Raw genomic sequence first — 13,789 nt, forward strand, 5'->3', positions numbered from 1 at the left:
CATGTAGATCTTTTCTCTCTGCAAACTGCAGGAGTAGAAGCAGTCTGAGTCCTGAAACTGGGACATCATCACTTCTATTCCTATTTTGCTGGTTGATGCAAGGTTCAAGCCTACCCTGGCTGGGTGTGTCTCAGGAGGCACAGCCCTTAGGATCACCACTGAAGACTAGTTCTTACAGGAGCCATGTAGTGAATGGAGCCTGTGGTGATGAGACATGGGGCAGAGAGGTTTGGTGGGGAAGGTTTTAAACCCTCTCTTATACTGAACTCTATGGGTATGTAGCCAGTGAGTGCCAACGGGTCTGAGAGTCTACACATGCAGAAGGCGCTTGGCTTCATCTCTAAGAACATTCAACAAAAAGGCATGAATGGGGATCTTCAGAAGCAATAAAACTTTGGGGCTGGAGAGATGGCTCAGTGGTTAAGAGCACAGACTGCTCTTCCAGAGGACCTGAGCATGCCTCCCAGCTCCCACAACCCATGGCTCACAACCACCTGGAACTCCAGCTCCAGGAGATCAAGTGCCCTCTTCTGGCCTCTGTGGGCACTCACACAAATGTGCACACAAACACATGGATAAAAATACAGTAAAATCTTTCAAAACTAAACAAAATGAGCCATAGCTGTAAGCAGCAGTAGCACCCAATGACTGCCCAAGATCCTCTCTGAACCCGAGCACCTATCACGGGCTGGACAGACTGCCCATCAAGATATCACCCTTCTCATCTCTCACCTGTCACTACCATGGGGCGTGTGCTCATCCAACCTGAATGACAAAGGCAGGTACCACACCTGCAAGGTTTTCTCATCACATGCATGCTGCAAAAGCTGACATTTCATGGGCTTACCTCCGCTCTTGGTACAGAGTACTGCAATCCTCACTTGGGCTTACAAAGCTTTGTAAAATTATAACCACCTCCCTTTCCAGTGCTGCCCCGACCTTTCACCTGGATCATTGCTTTCTGTCTGAAGGCCTTCCCCTACTGGATCCCAGAGGACACAGGCTGGGGACCACCATGAGTTTATTTAATGTCTTGTCTGTGCTGCTGAGAAATTCTAGACTATATAGAATGATTGGTTCTCTATGGTGAAGGTGCTACCATACTGGCATTTTCTTCCTCCCTTCCCTCCCTCCTCCTCTCCCTCCCTCCTTCTCTTTCTCTTGTGAGGTGGGATCTTGCAGAGTAGCCCAGGCTGGCCTGAAACTTGTAATCCTCCCTCCCAAATCCTGGGATTACAGACATACACCAACACATGTGGGTTCCAGAAGCACTTTAAAAAAAAAAAACTTTTATTGATTCTTTGTGCATTTCACATCATGCATTCTGGTATCTCCCCATCACTGCCCCCTTCCACCCCAAATCAAAACCAAATTTAAAAGAAAATACAAAACCCAAACCAAACCAAACCAAAACAAAAAGAAGAATCATCTTGTCCTGGAAGCTGTAGTGTGGCCCATTGAGACACACAGTTTACCCTTTAGTCCACTCATTTTCACCTGCAAGCGTTCAGAAGCACTGTCTAAAGAGGTGTCTCTATGGCGATATATTGTGTACCCTAATAAAATTTGCCTGAAGATCAGAGAACAGAACAAGCCACTAGATTAAACATAGATGCCAGGCAGTAGTGGCACACACCTTTAATCCTAGAACTTGGGAGGCAGAGAACCATCTGGATTTCTGTGAGTTCAGAGTCACCTTGGACTACATGAGATTAATTCAGTCTAGGAGAGAAACAGAGCCAGGCAGTGGTGGCACACACCTTTAATGCCAATACTTGGGAGTCACACACCTTTAATCCCAGCACTTGTGATCTCACACCTTTAATCCCAGTATTTGGGAAGCACACACACCATTAATCCCAGCACTAGAAAGGAAGCGATGGCTGGGTGAAGAGAGGTATATAAGGGTGAGGAGAAAGGAACTGAAGCCTTTTCAGGCTGAGGGATCCTAGAGGTAAGAAGTGGCAGTGGCTTGTTCCTTTGTCTCTGATCTATCAGCATTTACCCCAATATCAGGCTCCGTTTTTTTGTTTTGTTTTGTTTTATTAAAAGACCATTTAGCAATTCATGTTACATGTCTCTCGCTGTTTCTTCACTTAAGAATGAACTCACTGGCCCCTGGGCTCTTGGCCTCAGTTCAATACTGACTGAAATCTGTTTGATTCTGTGAGCTGAACGAAGTACCTCACTCCTGTGCTGCTCATGACCTTTTCAAATCCGTGGCAAAAGATGAGGCCAAGTCCAGCATTTTCTAGCTTCCAGATGTGCTGGCTCTCTGCTCAGCTGAGTAGAATTTTACATCTTTTGATTCATGAATGGGAGTTGGGATCAATCAAACCCAGTGAATCAACAAATCCTCACAGAAGGTTTCAGTCTGCATAGACTCAACACATGGTCTAAAAACAAAGGGTCAGGGTGGATTCCTGGAGGAGGAAAGATCGGGAGGCAGGCTGTGGAATGCTTTGCTGGTGAGGTCGAAGGCCTCAAATGCTTGTCCTGCAGACAGTTGGGAGCTACTGAAAATGTTGAAGCTGAAGCGGTACTATCAAACCAGAATGGGGAGATGCTGAAGGTTAGAGAATTAGGAGCCCACAATAGCAACCCAGACAAATAGCCACAAATGAATCTCTGGTCCCTTCATCCCTAACTCCTGGGGCTCCCCCAGTACAGTTACAATTCATCATATACAAGCCCCACTTAAAAACTAAAATTATAAGAAGCATAATTATGGGAGAAACAGTTTATCAGGACAACATTCAGTCTATCACTTAGTGGGTTCCCCCCACAATATTTAAATTCAGTTCAAGGATCCTGATTCTTTGGTTACACAGCTCTTCTAGACTGTGTCAGTCAAAGAAATCAAGGTTCCTCAGAGGTGTGTGTAGAGGTGTTGGCAGCTTCTCTTAAAAAGAGCAGTGTGGCTATCTGAAGGAAGTCTCTAGATTGCTCTGTAATCCTGGGCCTGTGAAGGCCCAGAATGGAGCTGGCGGTAAAGACACAATTTAGACACACCTGGCCTTGTATGTACCACTCTGCAGAACAAGAAGCAGAAAAACTGGGTAGGCATTGGAGACTTTTACGCTGCATGTTCTTTGTCTCAATGATTTATTTAATCCTGGATGAAAGGTGATCTAATTGATCTTTGTCAAGAACATCTTTAAGACAGACTTGTCTACCCAGTTCCATATAAAAGAAGGTGTGTGTGTGTGTATGTGTGTGTGTGTGTGTGTGTGTGTTTTCACTTCCCTCCCCTCCCCTCCTTGACACATGACACCTTAAGGAGAAAACTGATGGTACATTATCCAGAACACAGTGGTTCCGGGATGCAGATAGGATATAGATTGTCCACGTTCCTGGGAGATGGGTTAGAAAGAGCACACAGGAGTGTCCAAAGATAAGTCTAACTGGAAGGAATATTCCAACTGGACAGATTCATGTCCTTAGAGTAACCATGGTCTCCCTCAAACTTCCCACTGGAGGACCCGGCCTGCCCCATGAGAGGCCGCTGAGAACTGTGGCCAGAGCCTGATGCTCTCAACTGACAACCCTGAGGGCCTGCCCGCTAAGTGCAGTGGGTACCAGATGATGGTGCAGCCCCTGTCTTCAGGCCTTGGTGCTCCTGGGGATTCAGTAACACGGGAGCTTCTACTCAGCCGCCCTCAGGCCCGGCGCCTCTCCGAGATGGGCATCAAGGGCATCTGGTTTCTTCAGGAGAGCAGCTCTGCCTTCCAGTAGCCCCTCTACCCACTCTGCGTCTCCACAGACCTGGTGCTAGCCCGTGGCCCCTGAGTGGAAGTGGCCGTCACAGGAAGTTTTGTATAAAGCTTCCTTTCCATCCTCTCGTTCTGGCCATAAGCGAGGCAGGGCTTAAGGTGCATGCGGCAGCTGAGGTACCATTCCTCCTTAGGCTGAAGGACTCCGTGCCCATGGCAGACTGCAAGCGCTAGACGGCAAACCGCTAGGAAACACAGACACAAGTTGCCTAGGAACGTTATGGTTTGGACTAATTCAACTGATTCCCACACCCTTGCCCACTCAGGCTCTGGTTTTGGGAAGAAAAGCAAAGATATGTCTACCGAGCGCGACTTCTTCATGAGGATGAAGTGCACAGTCACCAACAGAGGCCGGACTGTCAACCTCAAGTCAGCCACCTGGAAGGTAGGCTGTTAGCTATGGGTTCGAGTCTCACGGGTGAGGTGGGAGCAGGGGGTACCTAAAGGCCTGGCCCTGTTTTTGGCGCTCTAGGACTTTCCTGACTGCTGTCATTTGTCCCCAGGTCTTGCACTGCACTGGTCAAGTGAGGGTCTACAGCAACTGCCCCCCTCACAGCAGCCTCTGTGGCTACAAGGAGCCGTTGCTGTCCTGCCTCATCATCATGTGTGAGCCAATCCAGCACCCATCCCACATGGATATCCCCCTGGACAGCAAGACTTTCCTGAGCCGCCACAGCATGGACATGAAATTCACCTACTGTGATGACAGGTGAAGTGTTGACAATCTGTGGCAGGAACAAGGACCAGGGTGGGTCTTAACCTGAGCGTGTCTGTGTATGAGAGTGTACCTACAGGACAGGGATGGGACTGGGTCCTAAGTGTCGGATTGCTGGTTGCAAGTTTCTAGGCTTACGTCATTTTACCAGTCCTTCTCAGAGGTCCCGAGCATCAAAGTTTGAAGCCTCCCATTGGCACAGCCTCTGGGTCTGTCTGCAGAGCTGTTCTGGGGTGATTATTGTCATTATTATGGTATGTGTAATTTGTTCACTTATGTATCTAGGGTCTGAAGATATTTTCAAGGGCTCTTTCCTGCCCCACATGACAAGAGTCTGGAAGAAATTTTATAAGTATTCTGATTCAAAGACTAGCCAGAAGTTCTGGCCTGGATACTGACCTACACTAGTTGGCTTTCTCCAGTTCTTTTCCATGACTGACAGGTTTCACTCAGCCTTTGCCCCTGCTATGTATAGACTCATTTTTATCAGCTAGCCTCCTTGTGAAGACTTTGAAGTGAGCTACACTGGACTGTGATCCCTAAGTCCAAGGCAATTGGGCATTCTCTTGGGGGACCCAGAAGTGAGAGTGTAGACTTGGACAAGACAGCCTAGGCTCTATTGTCTTCATACATGGTCAGTGTGAGCTCTTGTTCCCACCTTTATGGAAGTTGGGAGCACACAGAAGACTACACAAGGAAGGCATGCTATCTTTATCGTTGGGGTTGTCATTAGGTGCAAGACTACACCACAGTTCCTAACCCCCTCCTGTCCTGCTGCTGGGATCTGGAGAACAGATTGTGATGAGCAGTGGCTTGCACCAGGGGAAGGAAAGCCCATGAGGGACTGGGCTGGGTTATGCCTAACCTGAGTAGATGGCACCGCCATGCCTGACTGCCTTACCCAGCATGACCTCAACTCTGCAGTGTCCCAAGTCAACTCCATACTACCTGAAACTCTGGGCCACTCCTTCTGACAGGAATGATTTGTCCTTGACGTACTTCTTAGGGTCATTGGGAGAAGAGGTCACAGCTGGGAATGCGTTTGGAAAAGCACAATGCCATTCCATGAACTGAGGAGGCTTTGTGTCTCAGCTCATACCCATCCCTGGCCTCCCCAAAGCAAAGATCTTCCTCCTGAACTCAAGGAAATGAGTTTGCTTCTGAAAGCCTGTGGCCCACATGAGCAAGTAACTGTCTGGTGTTCCCCAAAAGCAGAAGGCCTCCAAGGCTCAAGACAGAAACTCCCGCCAGCCTCAGGCCAGCTCCTCTTTCCCATCTAGACATCTAGCGGCACCTGTTTCTTACAGAGGAGCAGTTCAGCTTTCCAGATTAGCTTAGGTTCTTCACTGAGTCTAGATGGACCTGGTGTGAGTTAGTGTCCTCGTCTTGGGATTGGCCATCACTTATGGCTCCATTTAGGAACTTATGTAGAAGAACCCTTGACCTATTCCTGTCTCCTAGTTCTGACCACATCAGAGTTAGGACTCAAGGTGGTGGGAGGTAGTGTTTATTAAGTAAGTTTATTATTAAGTAATTAGGAAAAGCACTACAACCTTGTGGGGAGAGAAACCTGGGCTTCAATAGTCAGCTCTGATAGTCATTTTAGTCTTGCCGCTGCTGTTACGGTGGTGGTCCCTGGATCCCCGTTCGTCACATAGGATCCTCGTGTCCACACGAACACTCTAGGCAGAAGACAGCTAGCTCTATGGTGTTTGCTCTCAGCAGTCTTCTGAGATACCCTTGGAAGTCCCAATGTCTGATCCATGTCACCAGCTTTGAGGTGAAATGGTCCTTGGGACCCTTATCCAGTCACCTGGAAGTGGCCGGGGGCTGTGGGTGATGGAAGTCGGGGGTGCCTCTGAGTGGATCTCAGCCATCCCCAGGCTTCATAAGCAGGGAACCCCTCGCTGTCCTCAAACCCCTTGCCATCTGTAGATAACAGAAAGGAAAGGTTTTAAAAAGGAACCCTCAGACTTTGGTTAGTTTTAAGGTGAGGGATCTATTCCTTGGAAAGTTAGTTCAGTGTTAATCTGTTCATTCATTGATGTGGTTTGAATGGGTTTAGGTAAAAGCGCTAGCCTTGGGTTAAAGGGGGAAGTACAAGAAACGGGTCCCCAAAGGGACTGAAGACACCATGTACACAGAGAGAGGGAGGGGCCCCCGTGACGACTTCTTCAGCTTGGCTGGGGACTGACGGGCAGAGTAGATCCTCCCTTGAAGGATCCTGTGATTTGGGGCCTTGTGACTCATCGTGTAGAGAGAGATGCTGCTTGTGACGTCTAGGGACACACTGTATCTTCAGCATAACCTTGCCTTTCAAGGAAGCTGGTGGCGTGCTGGAGAGACGATTGCAGAGGGATGCACACACACACAGTGTGCGGTGCCATGCGGAGTGTTTAACCGATTAGCAGATTAGGTCACCAGCGGCCAGGCATGCCGGCTGACGAAGGGACTATTTTAAGTGTTTAATCCCTCAGTGTTATTTCTTGATTGCTTTGGGCTGGGGGGGAGGGGCTAGTTCTGTTTTCAGTGTGTAGGGATGGGGAGCAGTGTGTGGGTGTGCGTGCACACACTAACATACCCTTCTGAGAGATACGCTGCAAACCCAGCACCTACGTGTGATGGCGAGGGCAGGGGCAGAGGTCCGCCATCTCACCCAGCGAGTGCTCCTGAGTTAGTGACATCTGGCACAAAGGAGGTGGCTTTCCCTAGGGGAAGCTAGAAAGAATCCCCGGAGAAAGGCAGGCAGTTTGAATCCACAGTCACAGTGGGGGCCGCTGGCTATTTCCCTCTGATTGTTTGTGTCTACAGACTTAATACATCCAATAAAAGAAAAAGGGGGGTCATAGGAAGGGAAGAGAGGAAGGAGAAGGGCAACCGGGAGGTTACTGTTCACTGTTGAGCTCCCAGGTTTCCACAGTCCATCCATTTCAAACAGCTGCTTCTGATGCACTTGTGGTTCAAAACCAGTTACGGTCCCTTAGTGGGGAAGAGAGGGTGCCTGATGGTCTCTAAAAATTATTTCGGACAGTAAATACTTCAAAAACCCTCCAATAACTTCTGCCATTCCCAGTTATATACGGGGCACAGTCATGACTCAGACATTATTGCTCATCTGAAAAGCTTGGAACTAAACATGTTTCAGATTTGAGAATTTGGGAGAAATGTTGTGTATAGACTGTCCGCAGTCAACCTGGAAATTCAGAGTCCAAAATGCTCTAGAACCCGGAACTTTTCAGATGCCCTTTGAGCATGCCCTTTTCAGATGAAGGATGCTCAGCCTGTTTACCACTGACGGCTGTTGCCCAGACAACCGGATGTAAAGTTGCTTAGCCAGGTTGAGGAAAAAGTCTCTCCCTCCAGCACCCACCCTCCCAAGGATGGCCGGCGATTTGCGAGTCTTTCTGCCCCAGCATCCTGAGTGCTAAGGATGCTCTTCTCTACTCAGCTCCCAAACATGGGAGTTATTAGTCTGTTTCGTAAGATACCATGTATGGAAACTATTATATCAGGAAGAAAGGGTGGCTAAGAGTTCTGAGCTTGAGATACAAGCAGCTTAACGAAACCACAGTGAATTTGTAGTACAAAACAGAACATGCCATCCATCCAAGGAAGACCCAAGTCATTCGCAAATCCGTTCAAGGGGCTGGGATTTTAAATTCATGTGGAGATGCCATCTAGTGGCCAAGGAGAAGAACAGCGAAGAAAGCCAACTCAAGGAGCGATGGGCTCAGCAGTTAGGAGCGCGTACTGCTCTTGCCGAGAAACTGAACATTGGCTCTGTCTGTCGCCCCACCCCACCCCCACCCTGACATACATATAATTACAACTACTTGTAACTCTACTTATAGGGGAATCCAACCTCTGGCATCTGTATGCGCGCGCGCACACACACACACACACACACACACACACACACACACACACAAAGTAAACCTTTGGAAAAAAGATTTATGGTGAATTCGTTTTAGTCAAAGAGCCTAGGAACAATAAGATGAATAAAGTGAGGGGGAGGTGAGGCTCGTGAAAAGAAAACCCATAAAGTAACTGGGGAGATGGCTCAGCAGAGAGGCGCCTGCTGCCGAGCCAGAGAGCCGGAGTTCGACCCCCAGAATAACCCACATGGTGGAAGGACAGATCCGACGTTCACAAGTGCTCTTCTGGCCTCCACACACACACATGCCATGGTGTGCACACCCATATATGTACACACATACACACAAATAAATGCAGTTTTAAGGAGGAAATGATAAAGAATCAAAAGGTGTGAGACACACATGTGTGAAGACAGCCCCAAGGTGTTTTAAGTTCAAGAATGAAACAGACTGGCTTCAAGCAAATTAATTACAAGATATTATGTTCTTTATTGCACATTGGTGATGTTTGATAAACTTGTTGCTGCTTTTTCTATAGGACCGTATGGTCTTAAGTTCAGGGTTATCTTTTGCAAGGACTGTGCACGGATTCTGGTGTATACATATTAGATTCTAAGTACTTTTGCAGGCCCGTCCCTCTCAGGGGTTATCATGTGCTTCTTTAGATCTAAAGTTAGGCTCTAAAGTGCTCTGTGTCCTTGTATCTGCTCAGCTGACAGTGTTCTGGAATTAGCCCTAACTGTGTTTGAATGTGTAAAAATACTCATGTGTTATCCTGCCTCATCTAGACTGCTGGAAATGGTCTACAAACTCTCTCTGGAGTTTATCTCAGAGTTTCCTAGATCTCACAGCTCGAACCATTCCATAATCTACTTCTCACATTTCTCTCATACTATGTGTAGGGGTTTGTCCACTAAAAGATGGCTGCTGGCATGCAGGGCAGGACTGGTCTAGAAGAGAGAGCAGGCTACCTCCTGCTATATAACTTCACCCTATAGACAGACAACACATCTCACACAGAGAAGAGAAATAGATTTTTCCATTAACCACAGAGCTTGTTGGATAGACTTCATATAACTGGGCAGTATTTTAAGTGACGTGCAAGGTTTAAGGGCTGTTACTTAAAGCAAATACAATACAATATGCAAATACAATCTATATAAAAATGTATTGGAATGAATAGGTCTTGAAGTCTAAGTAGTGAGTAATCTAGATATCATTAAAGAAATGCATTGCCAATGCTTATAAACATACAGAAACTAAAATGAGTGCCTCCAGAGTCGTGAAAGCGTAGAAGGAAAATGCAGACTTGAGTGGAAGCATTTATTAGTGGAAGCATTCTTGGGAAAACAAGTAGATGGAACAAAGGCGCTCAGAAATTTCATCTTCATAAAGAGTTCCAATACTCCATAGACATCTCGTTTACATGGTTAATTTGCTTAGCAAACCTTTTCCCTCGGTGGGGAACAGGGGTAAATAGCACCCAGGCCTTCCTGGTCTCCAGGCAGTGGCATCTGGAACCAGCGAGCTCTGTCCCGCTCATGAACAACCTATGGTTGTTAACAGCCAGGATGAATAAAGTGAGCCCCGTGAGGCTCGTGGCTGGTTTCTCCTGCCTCTTGAGAGGATGACACTCAGAAAGTAATTTTCTTCCTAGTTTTGTTCTGGTAGGCCATTCTATACAGCACTTCTAGACATGTATTTTTTTTAACACATCACGCCTTATTTTGTGTGCATCTATGTGTACATGTATGTATGGGTTCGCTTGCCTGCAGTCATGCTTCTAAGGTCAGAGGTCAACATTGGCCTCTCTCTCTCTCTCTCTCTCTCTCTCTCTCTCTCTCTCTCTCTCTCTCTCTCTCTCTTCTCTCTGTCATTCTCCACCTTGGGTTTTGAAATGCTCTCGCAGTGAGCCGGGACTTACGGTTTTGGCTAGACTGGCTGACGGGTAAGCTGCCAGGATCTGTCTATTCTACCACCACATCACCTTCTACGCCCCAACACCAGGGTTACAGACATGTTCTACCTTGTAACAGCTTTTTACACTGGGGCTGGGGACCTGAATAAAACACATCACACTTTACAGGTGCATCTCACTCCCAAGGTTGAAGCCCTCGTCTGGTCCACATACTTTCTCGGTGTAGCACTGACTTCAGAACCAAGTAACCTTCTCACTATGCATTGTTTATATTTCCTCTTTTTCTTCCTCTCCGGCCTCCTTGTAGCTGCCTGGCCTTGTCTCTGTTCCCTTCATCTTTGGTCATCTTCTTCTGCTCATCATTAAAGAATACACTCTGTCCTCAGCTTCGAGATCTGATGGAGTCAATCTTTACCCATTTCCCTCTCCTCTCAGATCAGCCCTGAGTTGACTCTCAAGTTCATGGGTGACCCCGACTGATTCTTCTCCCAGTGAGTCAAGTCTCTCTAATTAGGAAGAAAGACATGGTTCCTCCGCCCTGATGGAGAGAGCAGATGCCACTGTTATCTATCCGAGCCTGCTCTTGTGCAGCCAGGGAAATGAGCTGGGAAGGTCCCCGGGGCCGTCCCAGAGACCCTATAAACAAGTTCAGTTCCTTAACCTCTCTGTGGCGTCGCTGTGCCTGTGGTTGGGGGCAAATGGCCATTAGCTCCAAGTTAGGGCTTCCTGGCTTTGTGAAGTCTTGACGACCCAAATGTTCCGCGATTGTGTTTGGGCCGTGTGTATTTCCAAGTTTTTACAGTAGTCTGTTTAAAGGAACGAAGAGGGATATTAAATATTTATTTTGGCTGACAAGATAAATGAAAGCTGCTAGTGGGAAGATAACTGGCAAGTCTGAAATCAGGTTTGTTTGTCTTCCAGGGCTTTCCCATTGTGTGCCTTTGAATGGATGATACAGTAATTAGATAAAAGCGTCTTATTATGAGGCTAATTATAATATTTACTTGGAGCGTTTTGATGGAAAGATCCTAATCTTGAAAGGAAATGGGATTCCTTCAGGAAAGAGGATTATCTCTTTCTTAGAAGACCAGTGGATTCAGTGTTAAGGGTTTCTAGAAAATTCTACATCTGCGCAGTCGGACTGGCCAATCAGTGACCCTATAAGTGGTCACCCTGTTGTCACTACAGTTCTGGTTCCCAGGCGAAGTTTGAAATGTGTTTGACTTACCAAGGATGCCATATGGTGGAGTTCACAGACAACACTCTTCTCTCCTCATCCTACCCCAACTGCATCTGGGCTTAAGTGCCTTTGGGTGCCCACTCCAGGGTCCATGGTCAGTGAGCCTGGAGACCGGGGGATGAATCATCCTGCAGTGAAGATGGCGGCTGGCACACGTATTCGGCCAGCCTCTCGTAGGGAAACCGCAGGGCTGAGTGAGCTGCACTTGAGCCTTTTGCTCGGTGGAGCTAACCTTCTGTTTGACCCAACTTGGACCTCCAGCATTGTATCTAGTCAGAAAACTTACCTCTTCTCAGCTCACGTAATAGCAGGCACCATGCAGAATGGAAGGATAGGCTGCAGATTATGGCGAGCTGCTAGAGGTACTTGTGTGTGTTCATGCATGTGCACAAACATAAACATGTGTGCAATGAGGTGGCCAGTCATGCTTAAGGAAGGAAAGGAGGTAGCAGTGATCAGGTTCCTTAATGGTGTTGGATTGGCAGGCCTCAGTTGTACCTTAGCTACAAAGAGGACACATGCATCCTCCCTAGGGCCACTGCACATGGTCTTTGGGACTGTGCAAGGCCTGAAGGAATTGGAGGAGGCTCTGTGGAGAAAAAGAGGCCTCAGGCAGACCCTGCAAGAGTTAAGGCTTTCAGACAGTAGGAGGAGAGGAGGCCAGGACAGAGGGTACACGGCACACGGCAAGTGAGCTGAAAAGTTGCTTGGAAACCAAGACTGGACTCTGGAGAGACCCAGAACCCGGCCAGTTTTCCCTAGCGCAGAGAGTAAAATGACCCCTCAGAAGGATGGAGTGTGAGAGCCACATGCATGCTACCCGTGTGGATGGAAAGAATGTGGAACTGCAAAGTGAGCACACACGGCTTTTGTTTTCCCCTCCTTGTCCTTAGCCTCTGCCCAGGGGACACGGGACACAAGTGTGTCCTAAGGAATGTGCTTCCAAGTAGGACTATCTTAATGAGACCCTATCATCAGCTCTGACTTGTGATATGCTGGGTAAACCGGACAATGCACTCATGAGAGAAAACATACAGTGTCAGAGATGGAGACCTAGGACACAGGCATGACCTGTGACAGAGATGGTTGCCAGTACAGTGGTTCTAGGGCAGGCTTTTGTTCATTCAGCTGCCTCCACACAGAAGGCTTCAATGCTTCTCCATGGCTCTCCATATTTGCCAGTTCCCACCAAAACCAGACACCATGCAGAATGAACACATCCCCGCTCCATGCAGTCCTGCCCTGTTCCGGCCTTGCTGCCTGTTCACCTGCGAGGACTGGATTTCTGTTTCTTCCCCTTAGCAACCTCTGTCCTCTCCTCTCCTCGAGATGAGGAGAGATGAGCAGAGCAGCCACTGGAGACATACCTAGGGTCCCAGATGGCACCTGAGAAGCATCAGGTGGTGACACTCCCACACAGGTACTCTCCCTGCCTGGCTCCTCCTTGCCAGGCTGTCTCCCCACCTGGACCACAGGATTCCCGTTTAAACACTCCCCAATCTCTGCTAGAATGCACTCGAGCTGGGAGTCAGGAGACCTCAGCTCTTGTTCCTGTTCTGACCTGGGAACCTGCACAGAGATCAAGCCAACTCTCTGCCCTCCTGGATCTCCAGGCATTCATCTGCATGAACCCAGAGGAGGAGCTGTGTGGCCCCTTCCTAACCCCAGGACTTCTTAGATAGTGGGTTGTGTGTGCAGTGGAGTCCACTGAGCTGGGACTTCAGGAAGGGCAGGAGGTGTGGGGGCGGGGAGATGACCCCCAGTTGCAGGCCCAGTGTGATGGGGTTTTGCTCGAATAAATAAATGGTGTGACCAGGACTTTCTCAGTTGAGCGTCTGGAGCCCCTGATTGCATACTTGTCCAAGTTCATCTGGTCTTTCCTCCTCACCTTGGTTTCTTTTTAATTCAGAATCATGGAACTGATCGGTTACCACCCTGAGGAGCTACTTGGCCGCTCTGCCTACGAGTTCTACCATGCCCTGGACTCGGAGAACATGACCAAAAGTCACCAGAACTGTGAGTTCCTAGAGTACCCTGTGTTCTTGTTATCTGCCCTTGAGGAGTGTGATTAGCAAGGCATAACCTTGATTACCTCCTTCCCAGAGTCGCCATCTTGGGTGGCAGATAAGGTAGATACCTTCAAGATGGTCAGAGAACCCCAGCCACCACCAGCCTGTCAATGCTTTTATGCAAATTAAGGAAAGACTCCGGGCTCCTCTCAGGCAGTCCACATTCTGTACGACCCTGAGGGGCAGCTGTAGCTAGAGT

General features: G+C 48.1%; 1 protein-coding gene across 1 annotated transcript in view; it reads left to right on the plus strand.

The window, feature by feature from the left end:
- Window positions 1–13,789, plus strand: part of Epas1 (endothelial PAS domain protein 1) — an 85,025-nt gene that overhangs the window by 55,837 nt on the left and 15,399 nt on the right. Inside the window, exons 5-7 of the mRNA XM_016005046.3 lie at window positions 4,040–4,158; window positions 4,277–4,482; window positions 13,431–13,537. Of these exons, the coding sequence (XP_015860532.2) occupies window positions 4,040–4,158; window positions 4,277–4,482; window positions 13,431–13,537 (432 nt within the window). The remainder of the gene's footprint in view (window positions 1–4,039; window positions 4,159–4,276; window positions 4,483–13,430; window positions 13,538–13,789) is intronic.

The sequence above is a fragment of the Peromyscus maniculatus genome, chromosome 22, assembly GCF_049852395.1.
Source record: "Peromyscus maniculatus bairdii isolate BWxNUB_F1_BW_parent chromosome 22, HU_Pman_BW_mat_3.1, whole genome shotgun sequence".
NCBI classification, from domain to species: domain Eukaryota; kingdom Metazoa; phylum Chordata; class Mammalia; order Rodentia; family Cricetidae; genus Peromyscus; species Peromyscus maniculatus.